Source organism: Drosophila grimshawi, unplaced genomic scaffold (assembly GCF_018153295.1).
Source record: "Drosophila grimshawi isolate 15287-2541.00 unplaced genomic scaffold, ASM1815329v1 contig_848, whole genome shotgun sequence".
NCBI classification, from domain to species: domain Eukaryota; kingdom Metazoa; phylum Arthropoda; class Insecta; order Diptera; family Drosophilidae; genus Drosophila; species Drosophila grimshawi.
Window position 1 is genome coordinate 15,225,417 of NW_025063692.1, and position 16,840 is coordinate 15,242,256.

The window sequence follows — 16,840 nt, forward strand, 5'->3', positions numbered from 1 at the left end:
ATATATATGTTTATATATATATAAATATATTATTATATGTATATATATATATAAGTTTGTGTGTGTGTTGTACGTGTTTTAATGCGCTGGATGCGAATGTGAAGCCGCCTCGCATTGTAAGCCCGAATCTAAGATATTTTGTTGTTGTTTAAAGACAAGTCGGCATACTCCACATCCAGCCAACGAGTGCGAAAGCGAGTGCGATTGCGAGTACGAGTTCGAGTGGGGAGAGGAAGCGGCAGCATTGATTTGGATTTTCGTTCACAACCCGTTTTATAATAACCGCTAAAATTGTGGAAAAACAGGAGAAAACTCCCAAGCGGAAGAAGAAGGCTGCAGCCAGTAAAATGTCTGCAGTTTATTCGCCGCAACCGCCGCTGCAGCAGCCGCCGGCTCAGCATCCGCCGGGATCTGTGCAGTTGCCGCCGCCGCAAGCGCCGCCGCAGCAGCAGCAACAACAACAGCAGCAGCAACAACAACAGCCGCCTGGCACTGGACAAGGGCCGCCAGGTGGCGTTAATGTTGGGCCTATGGGACCAATGGGTGCGATGCGTGTTGGCCCCGGCCCCGTTGGCAATCCGGTCGGTGGCGTCGGCGTTGGCGTCATGATGGGCACACCACCCAATCCGAATGCCCAGCGTGGCGGCGTCCCAGCGCAGCAGGTAAACTCGGCCCAGATACAAAAGATGCTGGATGAGAATTGCGGACTGATCCAGGCCATACAGGACTTCCAAAACATCGGCAAATCACAGGAGTGCATGAGCTACCATGTGGCATTGCACAGGAATCTTGTGTATCTGGCCCAACTGGCCGATCCCCAAATGAACATTGCCCAAATTCTGCCGGTAAGCGGGCAAAACGGCAGAACAACACTCGTTAAATATTCAATGGTAACACAATTAATACAACAATTGCTTACATTTCGCAGCCGCCGCATTTATTGCAAACGCAGGCCATGCAACAGGGCAACCAGCCACCGACACCGCATGGTATGACTGGCGTACCGCCGCCTGGACAGCAACAGCAGGTGCAGGGTCAGCAGGGCACACCGGGTCCGCCGGGGCCACCGGGCAGTGTCATTCAGTCACAGATGATGCAGCATGCCAGCGACGCTGGCATTGGTCCCGTACAAATGCCGCCCTATCCGGGACAGCAGCAACAGAATACACATCCGGGAATGCCGCCAAACGCTCAACAGCAATCTCAGCAACAACAGCAGCAACAGCAGCAGCAACAACAACAGCCAGGCCAGTCGTTGCAGCAGTCGCCGCAAGTTAGCCAAGCCGGCCCACAGCCACAGGCCGCATATCGCAACGTACAGGCCGGCGCTGGCCAGGCTCAAGTCGTCGCCAATGCAGCGCCCAGTAAGTGTAAAGTGTACAATGCGAGCAGCAATCACACTGCGTCTGCAACTATTTTTCTCCTTTTAACAAACGCACTCCTTGATTTGTTTTTCTTATGTTTTTGCAGATCAACAGCAGCGGCCAAACAATGGACCGTTGCCTCCCGGACAGAGTCAGGCACCGCCATCCCAACAACAACAGCAGCAGCCGCCCAACCAGCAACAGCAGCCACAACAGGGTCCGGGATCGGTGCCGCCACCACAGGCACAGTACCGGGTCAGCTATCAACAGCAGCAACAACAGCAGCAGCAGCAACACGGCCATTATCCGGGCTATCCGCCGCAGTCGCAGCCGCAGTACCAGCCACAAAATGCGTATCCGTATGGGCCACCCGGCCAGGGCTATGGTCCACCGCCGCCAAATGCTCAGGCTGCATACCATCATGCCGGCATGCCGCCAACATCGACAGCAGCGGGCGGACAGGGTGTCGTACATGCCTATCAACCAAATCCTAATGCTGGCGGTGCGGCTGGCGGGAGTCAGCAGCAGCAGGCGCCGCCTCCAGGTGCATACCCGCCACCACCACCCGGGCAGCAAGTGGCGCCCGGGCAGCAACCGCCACCGCCGCCAGGACAAATGTACGGGCCACCACCAACAGCTGGCGGACAGGCAGGACCACCTGGACCGCCTGGACCACCGCAAAGTGTGCTGCCCAATCAGTATGGGCCGCCGCCACCTCAAAATTCTGGTGCAGTGGCGCCCGGACCGCCACCCATGGGCTATGCTGGCTATCCGCCTAATCAGTACGGGCAGCAGACTGGTGCGTCCGGTGCACCGCCTGGCAACTATGGACCTCCGCCGCCATCGAGCCAAGGACAGTCGCCGTACCAGGCGTACCAGCAGGCTGGCAGCGCACCACCTGGCAGCTATCCGGGTCAACCGGTGCCCTGTCCACCAAACGCTCAGCAGGTTAGCGTGGCGGGAGCAAATGCTGGACCACCACCACCACCGGCCAGCTATAGCACAGCGCCCAGCCAGACACCACCGCCGCCCCAGCAGCAGCAGCAGCAGTCGGTGCCCAATCAGCAATCGGGCAATCCAAATGGACCCAACACGCCTCAATCGACGCCTCCGCCGCCAACATCAGTCAGCGGTGTGCCGCCAAATCAGCAGGCGCCCGGAGCGGGAGCTGCCCAGCAGCAACCGCAATATGCGCCGCAACAACAACAACAGCAGCAGCAACAACAGCAGCAGGTATGCAAAACAACAACAACCAATTGTCCCCATGAAAGATATATGATAAACTCATCCGACTCGTAACTTGTGAGTTTGTTAAGGTTAAGGGACATGAGTACAGGGTATAAGAGGAGGAACACTCTTGCGCACTCTTGGAAAGCCCCTTTCTAACCAATATATATTGCAGTGGACCGAATTAGGATTAACTAAGATTTTGAAATTCATGAGCGCAATTGGTTGAACTCATTTCTGATTCAGTCCTCCACCAGTGTCAAGGAATTGAGCAGAATCCAAAGCAATGCCAAATGTCTGTCGATGCTGCAGTCGACAACCGTCTTTCCTAACCTAACCAGTCCAGTGTATAAAAGCAAGCCAAGACACGCTGCTAATCTGTCTCTCTCTCTTTCTGCCTGTCGTTTTAAAGCCGCTGCAGCAACAACAACAAGGACAGCCGGGTCAGCAGCTGAGCGCCGTTGTGTCTGGTGTATCACCGTTGTCCACACAACAGCAGCCAACATATTCGACGCCTCCCACCAGCGTAGCTGGCTATGGAACACCACAGCAGCAGCAGCAGCAGCAACAACAGCAGCAACAACAACAGCAGCCACAGGGTGGTCCACCACCACAACAGGGCGGACCACCGACCGGGGGACCACCGAATTCGAGTGCGCCATCACAACCGAATGGTGCAACGCCACCAATGGCACCAAATCAATATCAGCCAGCGCCTGGTGCCCAGCCGTATGGAGCACCACCGCCACCGCCGCCACAGGGCTATGGACCGCCGCCGCCGGGCAGCGCCTATCCGGGCCATGGCTACCATCAGCCGCCGCAGGCTGGTGGCTATGCTCAGTATCCGCCGTCGCAGGGCTATCAGGGCTATAGGCCGGCGCCGGGCGGTGCACAGATGCCACCACCGGGCGCGCCACAAGGACCGCCGCCAGCGGGCGCATATGGCTACTATGGTAATCAGCCGCCACAGTGAATACTCGGTGGCAACGATTTACTACGAAATGCGTTTAAAATATGCTAGCAACAATAACTGAGAAAAACAAAAACAAAACAAAAGAAATCAAAAAAACACACACGCACCACTAAATGTTCCTTCTCGCTCTATCGTTACTGTTCCTCTCCCTCTCTCTCTCTCTTTCTCTCTCTACACCTTCCTATCCGTCTCTCTCTCTCTCTCCTCCCATTTCCCCCACTCTGTCTCTGTCTTGTGGCATTTGCGAAAGATGCGTGTGCTGCGTGTGTACGAAAAAATGTTCGAAGCATAAGAATATTCTTCGATAAACAGTTAGCCTTAGTTTGTATTTGTATTTGTATTATTGTAATTGAGCCGAGCGTCGAGACGCGTCCATTAGGCATATAACTCTACCATACACATGCGTACATATATACATTCAATTAATACTTCCTACTACCTACCTACCAACCCCACATATATATATATATACGATTTAATTTCTGTACTGGTTTTAAATGTGTGTTTGCTTATTTATTATTATTATTTTTTTTTTTTTGTAGTAAGATTTTGACTTGAACCGATTGTAAAAGGTGACACTATAATTGGTGTTTGTTTTTAAAATACAAATTCACAATATACAATTTACAATTTATAAATTACAATTTGCATGCTGCATTCAAGCGTAAGAAATATGAGAATAAACAAGATTTAAGTAGTATATAATGATCAACAAATATTCCATTCACAACAAACCAACAACAACAAGAATAACTCAAAACTATTCAACAACACAGCCAAGGCTTTGTGTGTGTGGACGATGAGTGTATTATGCGGCTGTTGTCTGCTGTCTTGTCTCAAAAGCATTATGGCGCTCACTAAACTCTACTCTACCCTATTCTACATAACTCTACTCTACTCTAGTTGTAATTGTAAGCTGAAAGAACTAACCGATGCTCGATATACTATATACATACTATACATATATCGCCATCGATAGCATTTATATCAATTGAAACTGTATTTAAAAACAAACAAAAAAAGAAAAGAAAAAAAAAACAGCAATTCGCACACATTCTACAAAAAGTGTTACACTTGTTAAATGGGTTTATCGTATCCACGTCTAAATCCCTTCTGTATATTCCTGCCAAAAATAAATCAGCTGCATACGTATGTCTCTCTCTCTCTCTCTCTCCCTTTCTTTTTCTCTCGCTCTCTTCACGGACACGGACAGAGCCGAAAATCATTTGAAATGCATTTTGCTGAAAATTGCAGCATTTTGAGTATTTGACACTTTTTGCAGAATGTGTGCGAAGTGCTAATGCTAAGTAATAGATACGATTATTATTTAAAATACTTACATGTGTAAATGAAGATCAAAACAAAAGCAAAATGCATTCAATAAAGCAACGAGCTGTCTAATTTCACTTGTTTTTTTTTTATTATTTTCAAACAAAGAATTTATTGATTTTGTGCAATGGCTTGACTTGTGACTTGCAATATACTTGTATAAAATCAAACAATTTTGGATACATTATAAAATGCTGATCACATATATATGAAAGATCTACAGAAACCGTAGAAATCTAAACTTTCCACTGCATTAGCTCAAGTCAAACAAAATGTATTATTATAAAAATCATATCAATTATTAGAATTTGTATTTGAATTTCTTTGGTTAAAAATGAAATTGTTTCTTTGGTATATGGTTGCCCAACCAGAATCTGTAAAATACACAACAATGTTGGACACAATATAATCTGAGTTATAAGCAAACCAGAATTTGGTTTTATAAAAAAATACAAATCTATATTTTATCTAGCTTAGACTGAACTCCCCTTCAGAAGCCGCAAGTGGCAGATGGTTGATTTGATAAATAACACATATTTATTGTATTTAGTATGTGGACATGAACGTGCGAGCGTTTTATTTATTTAGGACATGCCAAACGACTATTGTACTTTGGAATATGTTGTTGTTTTGTTCATTCTTTTTGTTGTTTTTAATACAGCTAACCAAAAATGAGGTGCTGCTGGGGAGTATATCATCTCTGCTGTCTCAGTGTCTTTCTCCGTTTATCACATGTGCGTCGGCGTATTGCAAGATGATTGCTTTTCCGACTGCTTCTTGTCGTCCGTCTCCTCGTCCTGATTCGCTGCCTGCTGCTGATTCTGTTCGGGTAAGGCAGTTGGAGTTGGCTTTGCGGCACGATTGGTTAGCTTGTGGAAGAGTTTGCGCAGAAGATTGCGCGGCATGGTCGTCTGGCGCTCGACAATGATCAGCTTAGTGGCGACACTGTGAATGGGCCCAAAGGCCAATGCCACCACGGTGCACGCCAAACATATCACATTGTATGGCATGCTGAAGTCGGGCGTGGGCAGTGATACAATTAACGCCTCAGTGCGCAATGTCAGCGTATAAGCCGGCCGCGAGGCATTGTACGAGTCCCTGAATAGATGCCCCTCAAGCGGCAGGGCCGTATAATTGCGACCCGTTGGCAGCTGACTGCTAATGACGGCAGCACCAATATAATGTCCATGATTCGCATCCGGCGGATACTCCAACCATTTCAGCAGCAAATAGTCCACCTCAATGGTAATCAGAGCGCTACTGCGTGCGGGCAGCATAAATCCAATCTCAAGATGGGTGGACAGCTCACGCTGTTTGCCGGGCGCATAATGCAGCAAACTGAACTTCAGCTCCTTGGCGCCGTAATCGTGCCGGTGTTGCGGCTTGCTGCGTATGCGTAACGTGTGCAGATAGGCGTACACATACCAGGGCACCAGCTCCATCACGATGATGGGCAGGGCGTCGAAATGTGTGTTGGTTATTTCGGTGGCAATGCGTCCGCGCTTCTGTCCATTGCCCAGCAGATAGCGATGCGCATATAGCGGTGGCAACGATGCTCGCTCCTTGTTGCTGCCACTGCTGCTGCTGGACTTCGGCCCCACCCAGGCAATGTTAAAGAGCCGTGCACCTGGCCCTTCAAACTGTTCCTGCATATCGTACACAGCGTAGATGGCCGTGTAGCCGCCACGTGTGCTGGTAACTTCGTGCTGTGGCGGCGGCACCAATTGAAACTGTTCACCTCGCTCACTGCGTTGCACATAGATCTTACTGCTGCTGGCCAGCTCACAGTTGCCATTGAGGCCCATGCCGAACAGGCGACGCAATGAAAAATCTGTGCTGCTCTGCTCGAGAAGCTTTAAATCGTACACCAGATTGGCCGTTTGGGTTAGCTCCACGATGCAATTGTTGGGATCATCGGTGTCGCACAGAGTGCGCACCTTAACGCCCAACGAATGATATTTTGTGTTGTGGACATAGCCAGAATTGAGCAGCGTGGCCAAGCCCGAAGCACTGCCACAGGGCAACAGTTTCTTCCATGGCGTCAAATTCTCCGTGCAGACAATTTCGCGCGGCAGTGTCGCGTAGCGCACAAATTGTTGACTTCGATTTGCCGTGTGCATAAACTGTGGACGGAATATGTGCTTGGGCGCAATCGTATTGGTATTGTCGACGAAATTCAGGGAGACACAGAGCACGCCCGAGAACACGTTGGCCAGTTGCATCCATTGTTTGTCCACATCATCATTGCTCAGATTTGGTGCACTAAACCAGGCCCACATTTCGGCACCGCCAGTTGCCTCCACAATCGGATAGCCCCAACTCTCGTAGCGCCACAAGCCTTGCGTCAGACCAATATGCAGCTCCTTCACATCGTACGTTTGCAGCACTTCGGCGATGACGCGCGGCGTCAGCTGTGTGTGATAAACTAACAGCCAGCATGTTTTCAAATGTGCGTCCGTGTGTATGTGTGTGTGTGAGTAGTGTGTGAGCTGCTGCTATATTACTTACGATTGTTGCGGGTGCCATAGTGCCAGCGTGTGGTGAATTGGAAATACGTGTTTACATGGTCGCCGGCAAGCGGTCGCACCACCAGCTCTTCATGGAATTGCTCATCGGTGAAGTGCTGGGATTGGGGATTGATCAATGCCACAGCCGGGGGCGCAAGCGGCATGAACACCAGCAGCGGCAGCAGCAGCAAGAATGCCAATGCAGTAATCATTTAGAAGCCGCAACAGCAATAAATACTCATTAATAATACTATGTAATTATCGTACAAATTAAATAAAGGTATGATGCGTTATCGATATATCGATATCATCTGTCTTGCATCTGTTTTTGTTTTCATAGTTGTCATCGGCTAAATAGCTTTACTTTGTCTATTCTCAAATACAGTATTTTTTTAGTAAATATCGAATCGATTAATTTAAGCAATATTGAATGGTAATACATGTAATGTATATATGAAATAGCCAATTGTGTGGATCTTGTAAGTATCAATATACTGGGATTTCACTTGGAATAACATCTTTGCACATCTGGCCATGATCGATTTTAATTATGAACATCAGTTTTATTCAATTAGTGCATTGCCTTTACATTTGCTTCATTTTAAAGTTATATATTGCCAATTTTCGAATATTGTAACATCAGCGATAGGCAGCTGCAGCCGAGTTTGCATTTATTATACGGGCACACTGACTTGCTCAAAATAAACGATGCCAATGCACTCGAATGCGTTGCAAAATCATGTGTTATGTTAATATGCTGAAAGGAGCAATAAAAACACGTTTGTAGCTGTTTGATTTTATGCTTGTTTATTTATAAATGCTTCCCCAGATCCAACTGGCTTGCACACAATCGACTGTAGGCTATATTATATATATTTATATATATATATATCTATTTCATAAAATGTACGTGGCCAAACACCTAAGCTTGTATTTATTTATGTCTGCAAAATATAATTTTGTTATTTCGGTTAGAAATTCAAATAAAGTGTGACGACAACAAGAACAAATGTGATTCTAAACCGTCAGTACCAATTTGTTCATCGGTGTTTGTTGAGCAATTATGCAATATTAGTAGTTTCGATATGAATTCTTGCAGTTGAAACTCGATTCGATTGTTGCAATATAGATGCAGCGGTCACACCGATCTGATGGCAGTGTGACCGCTCGCGACATCTATCGTGTACTACGTTGGGTCACACTGCTTACTCAGGGTTGTCAGTTGTTAGAGAGCCGAGCGACTGTGAAGACGTCCGTGTGTGCTCATACAGTGCTCTCAGAATTTATATTTTTGGTAATTTTTTTTGCTTCTGGTATAAATTTATAAGTATTTTAAACAACAAAATCACGATAATTAAAGAAATTAACGCCGCAATAATTATTAATAAATAAAGAACTAGTTCAACGAATAATGCTAAAGGAAACAATTTATGCAAATTTCAGGCAGTTTTTTCCCCTACTGGCAGAGCAGCAAGCAAACAAAAGACAAAAAAAAAAAAAACAAAAAAAAATGCAATTCCACATTGCCGCGCGCACACTGCAAGCAGCCACACAAGAACAACAACGATGAAATGCTTGTTTTGTTGTTAATATTACATGAAATTAAATGTATGAATCTCGTCATGAAACGAAAACGAAAACAATAAACGTTCTCGGAAGCGACTCACATTTTTTGGCGATTGTACTTGGCACATACATAAACATATATTTAATAGCTACACATACATACATATATATATATAAATATATTTATATGTACATATATATGCGTGTGTGGATGTGTATGTATATGGGAGCAATTAATAAACATTGAAATATTTATGTTGGCTAAATCACAGTTTTTAATATATACATACACATATATATATATGTACATGTATATATATATAATTGCCACGAATATGAACAAATAATTATATCTAACCAAAGAGAAAAAAGCGTTAGCGTTTCTTTCATACAATTGAAAAAGAAATTGAAATTCGCGGAAGACAACACGACGACGATGAAGAAAGATTTTTACTCGCGTCGCGGTATACTTCAACTGTTTTTGAACTTTTATTGCGTTGCTGCTGAGCAAGAGCGCCAACTACAAAAGTCGCGCTGCGCAGCGGCCAACAACAACAAGTCGCCGCAACCAAAAGAAAAACAACGATATGAAAACGTGCGTGCGAGTGGAAAGTGTTGAGAGAGCGAAAGAGAGAAAGAGCGGGCGACTTTAGCATGCGCGATGTGCTGCGCTCAAATGTTGCCCTTGTTGTCGTCTACCTCTCTGATGGATGTATGTGTGTGTGTGTCGCGTCGTTTTCGCCTTCGCCGAGCTACGCGCTGCTTGCTCAGTGTGCGCGTATTCCGTTTATCGCCGCCGTCGCCGTGTACTCACTGATTTTTCCATTTGCCATTGTATTCGCAGCGAACTCGCCGCTCGTAGTCAGTCAGCCAGCCTAACCTAACCTACTGCTCCATACATACACACATATGTATATGCGTATGTGTGTGTTTATGTGTATATATTATGTGTGGCTGTTGTTCATTGTCTTCGCATAGTTTGCTTGCCGTTTTGCCAGTATTTTGTATTTTATCTAGCACACTTCTGTTAATTATTTGCTGGCGCAGTTATTTTTTTTAATACATATTCAATTTAATATCAATTATGCCAATTTAGCAAAAGCGTCAAAAGTCATAGCAAAGCAAAATACATACGTACATATGACAGACAGACACACAGAGTTAGTCACCGTTGTTTGTTTGCCTGTACAAACCGAAATAGCTGAAATCAGGAATCATATTATAGAAAACGTATGTAAGAATCATCGCAACCCATAACAAAAAGAAAAGTGTACAAATACAAATACAAAAGCAAAAGTAACGGAAAGTTCGTAAACGACACATTATTCCTCTGCCCGCTATTGCTGGTTGGTCGGTCGGCTTTGTCTCGCCCCAGCAGCAATCACAGCGGAGCGAGCGAAAAGGCAAAAACAACGGCTGTTCGCCGAGCAACAGCAGCAGCGCAATAGTCGTCGTCACGAACATATTTGAGAGCAGCGCTCAATCCAAGAGAGTAGCGCAAGCAAATTACAAAACGACGCGCGACCTACTCTTAAAAAAAAGGTGATTTTTTTTTTCGTTTTTCTTAAATTTGTATTATTTATCATTATTCTTTTAATTTCCGTTTTAGTTTATACTACATAGTTGTAACTCCTCTGTAGGCTAACAAACTTGTAAATTAGCTTGTAAGTTTATTAATTGAAAAATCCGCAGCACCGACAACAAAAACACCATGAAAAAAAAACCCCCAATAAAATTAGCAGAAATCAATCCATACATCATACGTTCAAATATAATATGATCAACAACAACAACAATTTGTATCTGAAGACTACACGTTTCTGCGTACGGAATATTAAAAAAAAAAAATTAATGAAAAACTCAAGTTAAATAAACGTAATTTTCATTGCCTCTTTAACAAACGAAATACAAAAGCAATTACGCTCTTCGCTCTCTCTCTCTGTCTGTCTTTTGCTCTTTACACTTCCTCTCGCTAGCAGCTAGTTGCCGATTTTTTTACACACATTTGTATTTCATAACGACTGCGGCTGACAGTCATCATCACATGTGTGAAAATCGTCATATATATATATTCATATATATGTATGTGCGTGTGCTTAGCCAATTAGCCTTGTTGAGCTGAGCAAAAGAACATATCTTAGCGCCGAAATAAATAAATCAAATGTGGCCCAGCGCCCACAAATTACATGTATGGATATTCAAAGCAAAGTAAAATGCATTGAAATCGAAATGCGCCATTTCGCCTCAAATTCAGAAATGTGAGCGCCGCGTCATTTGTCGTTGTCGCTTTGTAGCGCGTCCAATCGTTTCGTTCAATCACAAATTATATTAAGGTGCGCTCTCACTAGCTGCCAGTGTTGCCGCACGTGCGTTGCGCTGCCTTTTCAGACTCACACAAATGCGCGTATATGTAATTTCCTGTCTGCGTCTGTCCTCTGTGTGCTTAAGCAGGCGAAGAATTTATTACCCTTGTTGGCTTCGCTGCTCCAAACGGTAAATTTGCAACAGTGAGTAATATTTAACAACGCAAATAATTGTGATGGGAGAGTCAGAAAGAGAGAGAGAGAGAGAGAGAGAGAGTGTGATGGGCAGTTGACCAATCACATCAGTTTCCCTTGGAGATCTGCATGTGTTTGTTTGTTGCGGGTTTATTTTTGCTGGGTTGCAACGTTTTTTTTTTTTGGTTTTATTTGTTCTTTAGGTTTTGTCAAGGGCATTCAACCTCTTCTACAGCTTCAGCTACAGCTGTGTGGAGTGTCCAGCATTTGCATTCGATTTTTCTAGATGATTGCCGATTCATCTTTGCCTCTGCTACATACATACATATATGTATATGTAGGTGACGTCAGATTGACCGCTTTGCCTGCCCAAGAGCACGTTGGCTATTTTTATACAAGAAAAAAAAGCCCCAGCTACATTGAGTTGAGCATTTGTATATGTGCCTACGTACATGCATGCATATGTGTGTGTCGCTGCTGCTGCCATCGCCGCATTCGCATTCCTCAAATAATTTCGTATTTTATAATGGGGGAAAAAATAGCCAAACGATATATACAATAACAACAACAGCAGCAGCAGCAGAGCACATCGCATTGTCGCGCACACACACACACATGCATATGCCCCTATACCCACACAGCGTAAGAGGCAAACTCATATGGCGGCTACGGTCTACTCTTGCTCTGCTGCTGCCGTCGCCGCCGCCGCCCGTCACCTCGTTGACCCAGCTAATTTTTCGCTGGGCCCTCTGCCGCGTTTTCGAGCTAAACGCTCGGGCCCGCGCTGGCGGCAGACTGAATGTTTTCATACGTTCGAAATTTCAACGAACTTCGGTTTGTGACCGTCAACCACCGCTGCCGCTGTCGTCGTCGACGTTTATTCTCAATTCGCCGCAGCTCTCTTTTGTAGCTTTGTAGCGCGTGATTGTAGCTATACAGCGATAGCGACAGACACCGCTCAACATACTAACAAGTTTTTCGCCGCAAATCTCTCATTTCACGTTTCGTCTCTCCCATTCACACATGCATTGTACGTATACTCATTTTCATTATCTTTGCCTTTGCTGTTGCTCATTATAGAAGCAGTCGGCTTTAGCTATGGTTCTGTTCTTATTTATACATATGTATATATATATATATATGTATTTAAATTTTTATGAAATTATTCTAAATGACATATCCACAAAATACACAAACACACCATGTACATAAGAATCGGCTTTACTATTCACACATACATACACATCTATATAAATATGTTCGCTCTGAATATTTGCAGACGAGAACATGTGTATGTGTGTGTGTGTGTGTGTTTAAGTTTACTTTTGCTTCCGTTAATCAAACATACAAAAATGTATATGCATGTGTGTCAATTTTAATAGTGGTGTAATAGTGTTTTTTGTAGGTGGGGCTGCGACTGTCACTTCTTTTTTATTTAGCTATGCTGCTTGTTTCGCTACACACATGCATATGCTCATATATATGAGTGTGTATGCATATGTATGTGTACACACGTAAAGAGAACATCAGTTGTATAACACAATAAATAGTCAACAGTGTGCAGTGCATCTATTCACCTGTCATCGTTGCTGCCGCCGATCATCCTCCCTCTGCTCCATCCATCCCCCTCTATTATTCATATGTATACATATTCAACAATATGTATGTATGAATGTGTGTATGTACACGTGTAAATGTAACTTCCGTTTGACAAATCTGTTACGTACACATGCACAAGTCAAATACAAATTGTGGCGTAGCTACACTGTGTGTGTGAGTGCTTGTCACATTCACAGTCGCACTTATCGCTAATTTCTGTAGCTGTTCCGCTCTTCACACATGCATACAACAAATGTATGTTGCTTGTATTTGTGAATGCATGGACATGTAATCGCTAGTTCTGCTTTGTATTTTGCTTTATCATCCCATGCACACATGTAGCGTGTTCTTATGTGCATGCACATATACATGTGTCATGTGTACTTGTGTATGTTTTTATGTGTTTTTTTTTCATATTCCTCCTTCAATAAATTTGGGCCATTAAAATTTAAATTTGGTGCGTTCATACATACATACATATGTATGCAAATATTACATTTATATTGTGGCATCGTTTCTGTAACAATTTAAGGATTACGTGTAGATATGATTATTTTAATTATATTTACATACATATGCATATGCACTGATTTTAAAAATATTAACTAGAGCATGTCAAGCGGTGGCATATTTTCATGCACACACACACACATAGGGAGAGAAGAAGCGCGCTCGATAGCGGAAATATCGATCCATGTCGTCGTCTCGAACTTGTGTGACTCTCTCAGTTGGCTGGCAACGAGAGAGTAACGACAGCAACAGCAACCGCATAACAGAAAATTGCGCTGCTGCTCACCGTTGTGCCAATGATCATGCCCGAATATTCAATTCGTTTTCAAGTTTATTAACGAATGTTGTCGTCGTCGTTACAGCTATTAACAGCTCAAAATTTGTTCTTTTTTTCGGCAAATGATCGATACTGAAACGAGAGAAAGAGAGGAGGCGAAAAGAAAGAGACTAAAGAGATAGAAAGCAAAAGCACAAATCGCTTGCAAATAGTTCGTAATTGATTTCGTATGAATACATACTTATGTATGTATGTATGTATGTATGTACCTTTCTACGCAACACAGCGATAAATGGATTACATTGCGGTAATCTTCAGAGAAGATTACGCCCAAGTTTATGTCACCTAATGGCTAGTAAACTAAAAGTACTGTCATTTTGGGCACATAAATGTGGATTAGGTGTGAACCCCAATAAAACGGAACTGGTTCTTTTCACAAGAAATTACAAAATTCCCAATTTTGTCCCTCCCAGACTAAATGACGTAACTCGCTCCTTCACTAACAGTGCCAACTTCCTAGGGTTGACAATGGATAGGAAACTAGACTCGAACCCTAATGCACAAGTACGGGTGAAGAAGGCCACGGTCACTTTACACACGTGTAGGCAATCCTTTGTGTTCGTACTACGCCATTTTGGACATTCCATGTCAGCTGATCTGCAGTAATCCGTATTATAAAATAGACACTGGTTATTCGGCGTTCATGCCAATAGGACGTATACTGACTTCTGCAGACGCTGTTAAGAAGTGGAAGAAGTGGAATTTCCGGAAAACTCCTGCTTCTGCCCTGCTTCCAGGAAGCGACTTGCAATCTCGGGAAGCCACTCAAAGCCATTGCAAATGGGACATATGTATATGTATGATTACATACATATCTAGATATATATAAATATTTTATTTTGTTATATATTATTTGTTTTCTTTTAATATTTTAATATTTCCTGTTTTTTTTCATCGATTATTTTGATATTGATTCCTATCTTTGTCGTAATCATATATACCCTTATTAGCTGGAATTGAATTAACGTTCTTATATATTTGGAATACATAGGATACTTACATATGTATATGTGTGTATGTATGACAGTATTTCTATACAAAGTGACATATCTTAACCAAATTGTTGCCACCGATCATGAAAATCAGCTGTTTTTTTTACCTTGATGGGCCCGTGTCATTATCGTGGGCATTATTGCTTCTTTCAGACAATTGTGTCATGCAGATTAATTCATATCTATATATGTATATAAATGTATATATATATATGTATATGTAAATGTGTATACATACATGTATATATGTACAAGTGTATTTTATATGTGCAAGCGTTCGCCAAGAATGTTGATTCCACAATCCTCAATGAAATTTAACATCGCACTTTGAAAATGAGTTTAAGGCGGGATAAGATGAGAAACAAAAATACATTTGCGAGTCGATCGAATTGTGCGGAAGCACGTCTTAAGTGGATTTCTCGCCAAAGTTCAACTTGAGGACAAACTGTTTAATTTATACAAATCCTCATCACACGCAATGAAATTGCTTTCAAGGTCAGCGGCCTAGCCTTGGGTTGACAACGTCTAATCTTCTTATACCCTGCAAATGTATGCAATAGGCTGTTCCTATACGTATGTATGTATCTATGTGTGTATGTATATATGTGTGTATGCATGTATGCATATTTTTGATAAGCATAAGCTTGCCTTGAACTCATTTTGGAACAATTTATAACAGCTACAGACTGAATAGGGTATTTCTTTTTCGGCTATTTCTTTTATTGTTTCTCGGCTAGAGCACTCCTGTTTTCGTCTGCTTGTCTGTCTACACTCACACCGCTGTCTCTCTCTCTCTATCTCTCTCTTCTCTCCGGCAACGGCTCTCTCACAAATGGTATGTGTGTGGCTGTGTTAGTGACCTGCTGCCAGACAGCAAAGTCAGCGACTCCGTTGACGCTGTCGCGCTTCTGCGACCTTCTTTAGCTGCACACACACACACACCCACACACACATACACCTATACACCTATTGATTTCATTACACATCAAATATCGAAAGTGAGAACGTTGCCGAGTAATAGGACTATGTAAGGACCACACAATATTCTATTGGCACCTGTAGAGTAGATGGTTTACCTATTAACTACCTGGCAACTCCTCTAGCTTCTATATAGTTGTTGCAGATATAAATCTTCGATCTTTGAAGTATGCATATGAATATCTATGTGTAGTTAGACATATTTCTTATTGCGAAACTTAATTCCAAAGATTTATTTAACGGCCAATGCATTTATTTCAAAACTTGTAAATCTGCCTTTTTTTTTAATTTAAAATAGAGTCGATTTGTTCTTGTTGAAACCCAAAAAAGCTTAACGACTTGGAGTTGTTGAGTGTGTAGGTAATCTTCGGTGTGCCGAAGAAAATAATATCTTGTGTACTTGCTAATTTTTAATTGCTTGTTGGATTTTGTTTATTGCAGTCTCCTTGGTCGAGATTTCTAAAGAAAAACAAAAATTAATTAAGGACTATTAAGAGGTGAGTGACTAACTTTACACAATTGCAATTCAATTCCGAGCTTCGATTTATCATGGTCAAGAGAAAGAGAAAGATATTACTTTCGTGCGTAATGCCCACTGTATTTCCCGTCTCTGATTCGGATACTGAGTAATCGAATATCTGTCGATGACGCACGGCACTCGTTCGAGATAGTAGTATGAAGTGTAAACGCAGCCCGGCCTCAATCTCAATCTCTTCATTCGAGTCTCGCATATTTATGCAACTCTTGCACTACGTACATTTGTCAATCGGTTAGGGTTCGAAATGAGGGTTAGGCTTGTACTAGAACTTACTGGGATATTTAAGTTTTAGTTTAAGTTGAGTTTGAGACCTTCGCTTAGCTGCAATTTATAATTATTATTTCAATTTATAATTGTAATCAGTACTTTTCGTTTTGCTGATCGCAATAATTGAAATTGTCAAAACCAAATTCAAAGATAAA

At 43.1% G+C, this 16,840-nt stretch overlaps 2 protein-coding genes and 1 long non-coding RNA gene across 3 annotated transcripts; 2 read left to right on the forward strand and 1 right to left on the reverse strand.

Annotated features, from left to right (window-relative positions):
* Positions 1 to 41: 41 nt before the first annotated feature.
* LOC6564979 (basic proline-rich protein) lies at positions 42 to 4,970 on the forward strand. Its single transcript, XM_001991809.2, has 4 exons — positions 42 to 845; positions 929 to 1,364; positions 1,471 to 2,597; positions 3,004 to 4,970. Exons 1-4 carry the CDS (start codon positions 348 to 350, stop codon positions 3,562 to 3,564), a joined length of 2,622 nt encoding a protein of 873 aa, XP_001991845.1. The 5' UTR covers positions 42 to 347; the 3' UTR covers positions 3,565 to 4,970.
* A 437-nt stretch (positions 4,971 to 5,407) lies between these two features.
* Positions 5,408 to 7,719, reverse strand: LOC6564978 (GPI transamidase component PIG-T). Its single transcript, XM_001991808.2, has 2 exons — positions 7,402 to 7,719; positions 5,408 to 7,318 (listed from the first exon to the last, which is right to left on the reverse strand). Exons 1-2 carry the CDS (start codon positions 7,610 to 7,612, stop codon positions 5,622 to 5,624), a joined length of 1,908 nt encoding a protein of 635 aa, XP_001991844.1. The 5' UTR covers positions 7,613 to 7,719; the 3' UTR covers positions 5,408 to 5,621.
* Positions 7,720 to 8,525: 806 nt separating this feature from the next.
* Positions 8,526 to 9,066, forward strand: LOC116805545. Its single transcript, XR_004365242.2, has 2 exons — positions 8,526 to 8,694; positions 8,844 to 9,066. It is a non-coding gene; the product is annotated as an uncharacterized LOC116805545 (long non-coding RNA).
* Positions 9,067 to 16,840: the final 7,774 nt, after the last annotated feature.

What these genes read in the sequence shown, in the direction of transcription:
- LOC6564978 (XM_001991808.2), bottom strand. Translation starts at nt 7,612, where the DNA reads ATGATTACTGCATTGGCATTCTTGCTGCTGCTGCCGCTGCTGGTGTTC. An exon ending in CTATGGCACCCGCAACAATC is followed by an intron (nt 7,319 to 7,401) that starts GTAAGTAATATA and finishes GCTGGCTGTTAG; the next exon opens with TTTATCACACACAGCTGACG.
- LOC6564979 (XM_001991809.2), top strand. Translation starts at nt 348, where the DNA reads ATGTCTGCAGTTTATTCGCCGCAACCGCCGCTGCAGCAGCCGCCGGCT. An exon ending in ACATTGCCCAAATTCTGCCG is followed by an intron (nt 846 to 928) that starts GTAAGCGGGCAA and finishes TACATTTCGCAG; the next exon opens with CCGCCGCATTTATTGCAAAC. An exon ending in CGTCGCCAATGCAGCGCCCA is followed by an intron (nt 1,365 to 1,470) that starts GTAAGTGTAAAG and finishes ATGTTTTTGCAG; the next exon opens with ATCAACAGCAGCGGCCAAAC.